General features: G+C 38.8%; 1 protein-coding gene across 3 annotated transcripts in view; it reads left to right on the top strand.

Moving 5' to 3' along the window:
* EXT2 (exostosin glycosyltransferase 2) overlaps positions 1 to 12,302 on the top strand; it is a 157,330-nt gene that overhangs the window by 114,130 nt on the left and 30,898 nt on the right. For all 3 annotated transcript variants that reach the window (XM_009186257.3, XM_021925881.2, XM_003909996.5), the window contains exon 10: positions 6,415 to 6,581. In XM_009186257.3, the coding sequence (XP_009184521.3) occupies positions 6,415 to 6,581 (167 nt within the window). The remainder of the gene's footprint in view (positions 1 to 6,414; positions 6,582 to 12,302) is intronic.

Below are 12,302 nucleotides of genomic sequence, written 5' to 3'. Positions count from 1 at the left end.
TAGGCAATTGAAATTTCCAGTGAGCTTTCATCACATTGATTTTGAGCTTTGTCAGAAGAAAAGGCAGGCTACTGCCTTTCTTCTTTTAACTGACTTTAGTTTTAAATTTGTATTAATATCAGGAGCCTCCCAGCTTCAGATTGTGATTTGCATAGTCCTTAGCAGGCAGGGTGGTGTTGGCTGAGCATGTCAGCAACCCAGGATGGTCAACAGGGGAGTAAAAGCAGCAGCCACCTTCCTTGTGAGCCAAGTTCTAGGACTGCGGGGAGTTGGTTCATGAGACCAGCTGTACACCAGCAACTCAGGCAATTCTGAAGTAGGCTTAAGGTTCGTATGGAGATAATCTGATAATTTATTTTGTGAATCTGTGGTTGTATTTATGATAGTGATTGGCAGGAGGGACTTGGGGTCATCTTCAGTTAACCTGACCATTTTGTAGTACCTTTGCCAAGTTGGAGAAAAATGTCTTTGCTCACATTTCTCTTGGCATCCAACATGGAGAAAACCGTTAATCAATATACTTAAAAAAAGAAATCCATAACACAAGGAGTTCTTTTTCTCCTTTGAGCTGGACTAAAGCTCATACTGTGAAGTTATCAGGTCACCTGGCTCAGCTGTTTGTTTTTCATAAATTCTGCAATGCATTTGAAAAATCATATTTTTCAGGCTACTTTGTATGAATGGAAGGTGACATTTCTATTTTGTCTGTTATAGGTTCACAGGATGAGACATAAGATACAACGGCATGCTGTTTCATTTAGAATTTAAAGGAGTAAGGAAAAAAGACCCCATTTAGGCTAAGCAATAGAAGTTAGGCCTGAAGATTTCTAGCTATGACAGTTTCTGTCTGCATTCTAGGGGTCACCCCCATATCCTTTGTCTAGACCTCTTCATGTTATCAGTAGAGAAGTGAAGTTTATAGGACTTCACAAGAATCCATTTGTGAAGATGATAATGATGTAACCATATTATATACTTTTTAAATCCTAGGAATAGGAACTGTGCTACATGCTTATTATCTCTAGACCTTAGGACAAGCCTGCAAGGAAGCTATTATTATCCCCATTTTACAAAAATAAGAAAAATGAAACTCAGATTAGTAATTTGTCAGAAATCAACACAGCTCTTTCTAGATCTAAAGCTCACGCCCTTTGCACTAAGCGCCCCCACCATGTCTATTTAGATTACCGTTTAGTTGTAGGAAAATCATCTTGTGTTGTCAGTTCTTTGATTTGGGATCATATATAAGAACTAGATCCTTGTCAGGGACTCAGAGAGACAGAAAAGTAAATCTATTTTTTTGAAAAGACTAATGGGAAGGAAAAAACCTCTTTTCTTTTTCACATATATTTTTCTTTCCTACCTCATGCTCTTCTCCTTCTACTGCTCCAGTCCTGACTTTTTTAAAGGTTACCTTTCCAGAATCAAAATTCCATATCAGGATTATCTAAAGGCAGGATATAATTTTAATGCTTATTCTTTGATTGCTGCCCTCTCATTTCTGGCCTCCACAAAAGGGATACTGTCAGAAGCCTGAGGGAATGCTACTTCTCTTTCATGGAGGCTGTTTAATTTGACAAAGGGAAAACATGAAACTGAGAATTCTATTTAGAGTCCTGTCTGGTGATAATGATGGTCCACAGATAGCTGATCAGTAAAATGGAGACACCTTTTGCCAAAGCCGACTTTTGGCTACTCAGACCTAACTTGCAACAGGGAAAAGTAACCATGTATCTTAAAAAGCCGTGATTCAGTCTATATTTCTACCTGCACCCCATATCATCCTCCTGGGTCTTCATTGCTCTCTAAAACCTCCCCTTCAAAGACTTCACAGAGGCAAGTTAGTTCTTTGTGGACATGGTCTCAGGTAATTCTTTGGACATATATAGATGAACAGTGTGGAAAGCTGTCTATGGGTTGAATATGCTATACACATTCCCCAATTGTAAGTCCAGATTCCATCCAGTGTAGAGGTACGTTCATACTTAATCAAAGTAGCTAGCCTAGTTTCTCTACATAGTGGAAAGAGGAGCTGTTTGTTGCCTTGTGGAATTAACATGACCAAAGTTCCATGTTCTTTTGTTTTATTAGCGTGTGAGAGTTTAGAGGATTCATGGCAGGGATCTTGCTTCTCTCAAAGTGGATGTGGAAGACCTGAGCCAGGGGTATACCACTGGATTGTACCAGATCTCAAATGTACCACTTTGACACTGCTACCTAGGGTTCAGAAAAAATGCTCTGGTTCTGTAGGTAGACGCAGACTTTCCAGAGACAGCATGGCTGACATTTAGTGACTACCGCCGGTGTTCTGGGCACTGTGTTGCTGAATACTTTCCCATTCGTCCTCACAGTCAATCATGTCAAGATGGTGGCGTCGTTATTCCTTCTTCATAGTTGAAGAAGCAGGCTCAGGGTGTTTAACTTGTTCAAGGTCACATGACAAGTAAGTGGTAGACCTGGGATCCGAAGCTGTTTCCAAAGACTGTGTTCTTTCTGTGATGTTTGCTGCCTCGTGGAATCCTTGGCCATAGAGGCATCTTGTTTAGTTTCCACCTGATATCAAGTAGAAATCTGACCTAAGTGAGTGCATTTGAAGTAAAAGGGCACATTGTGCTGCTGAACGCAACACATCTTAGAACAGTTTATACCATCAGGAAGTTCTTACCTATTTTAAGTCTGAATCAGTTTCCCTGTAACTTCTACCCTTCCATTTGTCATGCTTCTAACTCTAGAGGCCATAGAGAACAATTCCCTTTTCATTCGATAATCTTTCTGATAGCCCAAGAATATTAGTCAAGGTGCATTTAGGAGACAGAAACCGCATGGTAATTTGAACAGGAAAAATTTAATCTGAAGAATTATTAACTAGTAACAGGATTTGCCTACTAAAGGGTAAAGAGAACTCTAAAGATTATAGAAAATAAACTTGGGAGAGCCCCTTCCCCAGCTAGATCTGAGATTCACACCTTACTAATCACACTCACTGGATTAGTAAAGTTTACTGAAGTGCCACAGGCCAAAGTTGACAAGCAGGAAACCCAATCATGCCCTCATCTACACATAGAATTCAACAGGAATCTGTGAACTTGCTGGGAAACTGGCTAGGGCTTTAGTGGAGCTCACCTGGAGCTACCCACAGGGAGAATTTTGGCTGAGTTGCTGGTGGGGCATCCACAGAACTTGCTGGGAAGCTGCCTGGAGGGGTGCTGTTAAGTTCACTAGGAAGCCTGTTGGGGTGTGCTAGAACCTGCTGGGAAGCCGCCCCAGGGAAGAGGTGCTACTTACACTTGCTAGAGACAAGTGCCCCTGCCTGCCTGCCTGCCTGCCTGCTGGCCAGGCACTACTGGAGCAAGAAGTATAAAAGGCATACCAGAACCAGGAAGAAAGCCACCCCCACGCACTGCACTGGCCCTTCAGTGCCCTGTACTGACACAGTGTGACGCCATGCCAGCTGGCAAAGGAGACATGATTGCAGGGTCCAGTTCGGCTATCACTAACAGGGCAATGATGACTACAGTTGAAACTGAGAGGCAATAAAGTGATAAGTGGCACACTTCATTTCTTTAAGCATTCTATAGAAAGCCTGGATACAGATGCCTGCACTATCTTTGTTATTTCTTCTCAACTATTTTCTGGGCTTGTTGGTACTTCTCTTAACGTTGTGGTACCCAAATCTGAACAGAGTCTAACTCTGATTTCTGAGTGTAATCCGGGTACCGTGAACATCCCTGAGATCGTTTCAGGAGATCCAGGATATGGAAATTATTTTCATAATCACACTTAGTCATAATTTATCTTTCCACTTCTTTTATTCTCTCACAAATGTACAGTAGAGTTCTCCAGAATCTACAGGTCATGAGTGACATCATTTCCCACAGCTAATGGAATGTGTGCTTGTATATTTTCATGTATTTCATGTTTTAAAATTTCCTCAGTTTTAATTACTAATATAGTAAGTAGTGTGTTTATGTGTGTGTTTGTGCATGTGTGCACACACGTGTGTGTGTGTATCCTATATAAACAAAATCTCTTTGGGATTTTCAATAATTTTTAAGAGCATAAAGGGATTCTGAGACCAAAAGTTTTGAAAACCACTGGTCTGGTAGGTAGGGCTATAACCTCCTTCATTTTAGATGTTACGGTACAGGGGTCCCCAACCCCAGGCCATGAACCCGTAGCCATCTGTGACCTGTTAGGAACCGAGCTGCACAGCAGGAGGAATGGTGGGTACCGCCTGAACTCCGCCTCCTGTAGGATCAGCGGCAGCATTAGATTCTCACTAGAGTGAGAACCCTATTGTGAACGGCTCATGCAGGGATCTAGGTTGCGCGCCCCTTATGAGAATCTAATGCCGAATGATCTGAGGTGGAGTAGTTTCATCCTAAAACCATCCCTGCCCCACCTTCCCCCCCATTCATGGAAAAATTTTCTTCCTCAGAACTGGTCCCTGGTGCCAAAAAGGTTGAGGACCACTGTTACAATGTATTCATGTTTTACAAGGATTTGGAAACGGTAGTTGTATGACAGGAATTTTATTTATCTGATATAGGAAGTAGGGATCAAGCAAGAATAAGAATGATTGCTGGAGAAAGTGATTGAACCTTACTAGTTTTGTTCCAGATCCAGAGAAACATGGAATTCTGAAGCTGCAGGTCCTTTTTGGTCTTTTAATGCTAAACAGACTTAAGTTCAAATACTAGCTTTATTATTTTCTGTGTATCACTGGGCAAGTTAATTAACCTCTCTGAGCCGTGAAAATACTACTTTGTAAATAATTCCTGCCTCATAAGGTTGTCAGGAGGATTGAATGACAGTGCATCTGTAAAGCATCTAGCATATATTAGTTGCTTAACAAAGTCCACTTCTCCCTTTCCCTCTGCTTATTCTTGTCCTGAGAAGAATGGACTTGCTTAACATCCCATAGATAATGCAGAATTCAGGCCTCCAGTCTTTCAGTCATGTGTTCGTGCATTATTCCAAAGATGTTTATCAATTATGTGCCAAGAATTAACTATAATTAACTGTTGATATTGATGAAAAGGCAGTGGCCCATAGGGTTATTTCTTTGGTCATGGATTCAGCCCTTTCCCAAACACACTTTTTGGAGCTGACCACTCTCTTTTAGGCTCTGTGCCACAGGTTTATTTTAAGACCATGAATCTCTTCCTTGACTACAAGGCCTCTCACTTGCACAGGCCCCTTCCGAGACCCTGGGAGTGCCACAACAGTGTGTTCTACAACCAGTTATATTACAACTATGCAGAAGTAAAACATTTTACATGCAGTCAGTTAAGACAGCTTTTCCCTACTGACTTTCCCTGTATCATACTTCTCCTTCATTATGGTGACTTTGGAGTGGCCATGAGCACTTTGGGACTTCAAGACCCACAAAAATGAGATTTTTCTACAATGACATGATGGACTTTTTGAAAGCAGTATGATACCTAGCCTTCCTATTCTCATTTGATAAATGTGTAACAAACAAACTGCCCTCTGACATCTATGGACATGGGTACTGTACCAAAGAAGTTTGAATTTCATCTCTGCTAAATGCAGTGTTTTAAAACAAAGAACCTGTGGTTCAATTACTCCAGTCATTTCATAAAGTAGAATGGGAAAAAAATATAAGGCAAGTCATGGGTTGGTGCTTCTTTAGTATACTAGAAAATCCCACATAATTGGACCTAGAAATTTGATATTTACTTTGTAAATTGGTCATGATGAGAAACCAAACCTAGTGAGTCAGGGGGAGGGGATACAGTGCTGAGTTAAGGAAGCTACACTAATTCAATGAAACATACTTTGATGAGGGGTGGATTTTAGCGGCACTGAAAGCTGTTTGATTGCATGACGGAGGTGGGCACGTCGGGGCAGACATCTTCAGCACATACACTGTATTTCCTAGAACAGCTACAGGCAAGTTTTCAGCTAGGATAAACTTACCTGGAAGTATTTTACAGAGTATTTACCACAGGTGGGTAGAGTTCTGATATTAAAGTCTTGATCCTGAGAATGAGGTAATGCAGACTTTATTTTTCTTCCTGTCATTGTGACCTTGGTCGAGTCGTTTGGCTTCTCTGCCTCTCAATTGTGAGTTGAAGCCAATTTGTTCATTCTAGTTAGGACAGTGTTGAGAATTAGTAATGTTACAAGGATTTAGAGAGGATAAATATGTATGTATATTGTATGTGTGTATACGTGTTGTGTATGTGTGTGTGTATGTACAGTATATATAGTTTTTATAATAATAAAGATGCATCTGTGAGAATCTCCCCTGGCACAGTTGTACCTTTGGATTTGATGAGAGCCATGGATAGAAGTTGATTCTTCTATCTCATTTGTGATGTCATGCTTTTACTACTTTATCTCCTCACAAAATTAAGAGAATAGTAAATACCTTTTCCCTTTTTCCAGATTCTCTCTGGCCCAAAATCCGGGTTCCATTAAAAGTTGTGAGGACTGCTGAAAACAAGTTAAGTAACCGTTTCTTCCCTTATGATGAAATCGAGACGGAAGCTGTTCTGGCCATTGATGATGACATCATTATGCTGACCTCTGACGAGCTGCAATTTGGTTATGAGGTAAGGAGGTTTTACACCGTATGTTTATATGTTTAATATTACTTTCTATGACTGCTTGTCTTTCCTAAAAAAGAGTATTATATTTCCTTCTTAAAAGTCAGAATTCCTAAAATCTGCCAGTAGAGTCCAAAAGGTGTGCATAAGAGTGTGGGTTATGAAGCTGTTCTGTGAAGCACTGGAGAAACCCTATTCCAAAATGGCAACTGTGCCCTCCACTGGTTTTGGGAACTCCCAAAGAGAGTCCCAGGGGACAATTTCAAAAGAGCATCTATAGCATTTAACAAGCACTTAATTGATGTCTCCTTGAATACCACTTCCTTTGACTCAAGCAGCTGGGCACTGCAACAATAAAAACATCAATAAGTGAAGAAGCTGGCGACACTGACAAACAAAGCAGACCCTGTTGATGACTTTCTTTCTGAGTTTTAAGTGGAGAGGCTGGCTGCCTGTCTTTAGGGAGAAACATTCCCTATCACCGTTTATTCAGTGAGGCTGATGGATTAGGCTGGGTTCAAGGGTTAAGTATGGAGACCAGTAAAGGTCTCCCCAGGGGAAAGTGCCAGAGTCGAGGCCTGGTGAAAAGCAATAGGAATTGATGGGCCCTGTCAGGGTGTACGTGAGATGCATGATGACGACAGGCGGAGGCCTGCGGCTGGGGGTAGAGGTGGTATCAGACTTAAGCACGCAGAGTGTTCAAGTCATTTAGCTATAGCTGGCTCAGGGGAAAGGGGAGTGAGGTAACCATTTTCTTTAGTTAACTGAGGATTTGTTGAATTTGGGGTTCTTAAATCATACTTTTTTTTAGTGAAGCTATATTTAGTACATGTATTTATTATAGAAATGTATTTTTAAACACTTAAATCGAAGGTGGATTTTAAGGGAAAGGAAAAGGAATCCACTCCTCCCGACACTTATCACCACCACCAAAAATTAAAAGCTCAAGTTTTCCCAGGTTTTTTAAAAAATGTAGCTTCATTTGAGTGTAAAAGAAATTGTTATGAAATAGATTGATATGTAATGCCCTGGGTGATGTAGTTACTGACCAATGAAAGGCATGAGAGTACTTAATAAAACATACATTCATCTTTTTGGATTTATTTTTATTCGTAGAAGATGACTTTTACAGCATAGTGTCTAGGGTGTTGGATGATATTTAGTATACTACTATTCTCATTTTAAAAACAAATTGCCTACTTGTTTTTCTAATCAAGTCATGGAAAAAAGACTAATTTTTTTTTTTTTGCCAGTGATTTCTCTCTTCATTGCATATAATGGCTTCAAATGCTACTCATCTGTTTATTTTTGTGGCAAAAGAGAGGTGGAAAAAAGGAATGTTCAAAACAGCATGGCCAAGATGGACAGAGTGCTGTCTCTTTAGTATTTTCAGTTGGTCTAAAGGAAGACTACTAAAAGAAGGGTGGGCTAAATGTATTCCTTTGATTTCTTTCAACCCTGAGTTTGTTTTAAGCAACTAAGAATATGTTAACGAGAGGAAGTTTTGCAGCACTTAAAGGGACTGACCTCGAATCTTTACCTCTTTCCTCTGATTATTTGTGTTTGATTCCATATTACCTCTAAAGAAGGAATTATTAGAAGAGTGAAACCAGGAAGCTTTCTTATCTCTGTTAGTCAGAATCTCCAGACGCTATGGAAGGAACAACTTTGATAACAACCTTGTATATACAACTTACTATGTTACTGTCAACGTCCTGAGTGTTTCCGTACATTACTTATGATCTTGGCCCAGGCCTGCAAAGCAGGTATGTTTTTCTCATTCTGTACTGAGACTAAGTAAGGTTAGATAACTTGCCTATAGTCACACAGCTAATAAGTGGAAGAATTGGGATTTAAATCCAAATTTTTCTGACACTGTGCTGTCTTCCCTGAGGATTTTACTGTGACATTTGCCTGAGATCAGTGGTCCTCAGAAGTAGTACTTACAGTCATCAGCATATCATTTGCCTGTCACAAAATTATTTTGACTCTAAGGCAAACAAATACATTTTTTAGGTACCCCTACCATTGGTGCTTTAGGGCCTCTGTGCCCAAATTCCTGCTGTTATCACTGACCGATTTATGATGATGAACAGGTTATTTAATCTCTCTGGAACATAGTTCATTCTTATATAAAATGGTAATGACAGTATCTACTTCATGAGGTTATTATTTGCATTGGATGAAATTACATAGTGCCTCCCACATGGAAAGTGAGATTCCCCAGTCTAGGTTGGGTTCAGAGCACTCTATACCTCTTTGTGAGCAAATAATAGTGAACTATGTTGTTTAGTGTCTTTTTTTCCTTTTGGAATGTAAGCACCAAAGGGCAGTAAGTACACCTCCTGTGTGATGGACAGTAGACTGTACACTTTACAGATGCCATGTTAGCTGCTGCTGCTGTTATCATTATGACTACTGCTATTTTCATTATTCCATTCATGATTCCACTATGATTCACGAAAGAGATTGTTGTTTTCATTATTCAGAAGGGACATTTCTATCTTGAAGAAGGGACTCAGTTTAGTGTTGAATCAAGAGACAAAAGATCATGATGCTCCTAAATCCTGCTTTTTATGCTGAAGCCTAGGATTGATTTTCATGCAGGAATTGGGAGCAGGCTTGACTGATTAAGGGAATAAATAAGTAAATATTTACATCCTAAGGGAGTTATATTGGATCCCAGAACTACTATTTTGTGGTGTTATCACATATAGTCCCTTGGGATTATATCTGTCTTCTTAATCTCTACTCATCCTTCAACACTCAGCTCGGCTGTTACTATCTCGAAGCTTTCAGAGAGTCCCCAGTCAGGTTGGGTTCAGAGCACTCTGTATGTCTTTGTGAGCAAATAATTGTGAACTATGTTGTTATAGTGTCTGTTTTTCCTTCTAGAATGTAAGCAGCAAACGGCAGGAACCATGGCTCTCTTATTCATTGCTGTGTCCTCTGTGCCTAACCCAGTTCATTGTATTCAGTAGTTAATTCAGTAACATTTGATTAATGAATAAATCTCCCTTACCAACACACATATGAAAGATATAGAAAAGATTATTCTGGCCTGTATGCCCTTCCACTTTACCATGATCCATAATCTGGTTACATCCATTTTGGAAAACAGTTTGGAGTTTAAAATGTTAAACATACATCTAGCTTATGACCAGCCATTCTTCCCATGGGTATTTACCCTAGAGAAATGACAACATATGTCTGTACAAATACTTGTATGCTAACATTGAAAGCAGCTTTTATTTGTAATAGGCAAAAACTGGAGAAAATAAAACAATGTCTATCAACAGTTGACTGGATAAACATTGTGATACATCCATAGAGTAGAATATGGCTCAGTAATAAGTAACTATTGATACATGCAACAACATGGACATTTTTCAAAATAATTATGCTAAGTTAATGAAGCAGGATGAAAAAGAGAACATACTTTATGATTCCATATATATGAAATTCTAGAAAGTGCAAACTAACCCTAGAGATAGAAAGATCAGTGGTTGCCTGGAAGGTAAGTGGGAAGGGTCAGGCTGTAAAGGGCAGGAGGGACGAATAACAGAGGGGTACAAAAAACTTTTAGGGGAAATGGATATGTTCATTATTTTAATTGGGGTAATGGTTTTACTGGTGTATACAGATGCCAACACATGTCAAATTATACACTTTAAATAACTATTTATTGTATATCAGCTATATTTCCAAAAAGCTACAAGAAAAGTTACTTATACTCTAGCAGTAGCATAAAAACTGAAATACTTGAAAAATTCAACAAAATGTGTGCCAGATATGTTTAGTGAAACCTAAAAAATGTTGCCAAGAGAAATTGAAGAACAACTTCATAATTGGAAAGATATAGCATGCTTGTGGATCCAAAGACTCAGTATTGTTACCATGTAAATTCTCCCCAAATTGTATAGATTCAAAGAAATCCAATCAAAATCCCAGAAGGCTTTTTGTTATTGAAATTGACAAGCTAAAATTGAAATGGAAATGCATCAGACCTGAAAAAGTCAAAGCAATTAAAAAAATAATAACAAAGTTGCAGGACTTACACTCCCTATTTTCAAACTTGCTATAAACCTACGGTAATCAAGACATGATAGTATTGGGATAAATTTAGATATATAGGACAATGAAACAGAATAAAGAGTTTAGAAATGGACCACACATGTATGGCCTTGTACACTTGGTGGGAATGTAAATTGATACAACTGTTTTAGAAAACAGTATAGATGTTCCTTAAAAAACTAAAAATAGAACTGCCATATGATCCAGCAACCCCACTTCTGGGTATACATCCAAAGGAATTGAAATCAGTATATTGAAGAGATATCTGCACTCTCATATTCATTGCAGCGTTGTTCACAATAGCGAAGATATGGAATCAACCTAAGTATCCATAAACAGATGAGTGGATAAAGAAAATGTGATACATATGCACAATGGAATACTATTCAGCTTGAAAAAAGAATGAAATTTTATCATTTGTGACAACATGAATGAATCTAGAGGACATTATGCTATCTAGAGGGCAGGCACAAAAAGACAAATATTGTATTATCTCACTAAATGTAGAATCTAAAAGTCCGACCTCATTGAAGTAGAGAGTAGAATGGTGGTTACCAGACGTTGGAGAGAAAGGCGGGTAAAGGGGAAATATTGGTCAAAAGGTATAAAGTTTCAGTTAGAGAGGAGGAATAGTTCTGGTGATCTATTCACAGTAAGGTGACTATAGTTAGTAATGACATATATTATATTTCAGTATTGCTAAAAGAATGGATTTTAAATTTTTCCACCACAAAGAAATAAGTATGCAAGGTGATGGATTAGTCTGATTTGCTTATCTACAATGTGTATGTGTATGGAGCTATCACATTGTACCCCATAAATACATATAATTATAACTTGTCAATAAGAATAACTTCTTTAAAAAAGCTGAATAGGATTAAACAGAGGGGGAAAGGGTGGGTTGAGCAAAAATTACTGCTTGAAGCATTTTTTAAAAGATGATATAGGCTGGGCGCGGTGGCTCACACCTGCAATCCCAGCATTTTGGGAGGCTGAGGCAGGTGAATCATGAGGTCAGGAGTTTGAGACCAGTCTGGCCAATGTGATGAAACCCCATCTCCACTTAAAATACAAAAAATTAGCTGGGTGTGGTGGTGTGAGCCTGTAATACCAGCTACTCAGGAGGCTGAGGCAGGAGAATCACATGAATCTGGGAGGCAGAGGTTGCCATGAGCCAAGATCGCACCATTGCACTCCAGCCTGGGTGACAGTATGAGACTCCATCTCAAACAAAAAAATAAAATAAAAATATAAATAAATAAATAAATAAATAAAGGATGATATAGAGATATAAGATAACACACACAAAAATCCTCAACATCATAGTCATTGCAGCAATTTTAAAATAAAAGCACAGTGAGTTTACCACTATATCTCCACTAGAATGGCTATAAGTAAAATTAAAAAGAATGACAATACTGAGTATTGATGAGGCTGTGGAGCAACTTGAACTCATACATTACTGGTGAAAATGTGAACTGGTACAACCAATTTAGAAAACAGTTTGGCATATAAAACATTTTTTATATGACCCAGCTTCCAAAAGAAATAAATATGTGCAGACATATGTCTACATAAAGACTTATCCTTATAAGATCCCTAAACTAGAAACATCAGCTGGTAATGGATAAACAGAATGTGGAATATCTATAC

This window comes from Papio anubis, chromosome 12 (genome assembly GCF_008728515.1).
Source record: "Papio anubis isolate 15944 chromosome 12, Panubis1.0, whole genome shotgun sequence".
Taxonomy (NCBI): Eukaryota; Metazoa; Chordata; class Mammalia; order Primates; family Cercopithecidae; genus Papio; species Papio anubis.
The sequence above is the reverse complement of the archived record's forward strand: the minus strand, read 5'-3'. Positions and strand labels throughout refer to the sequence as shown.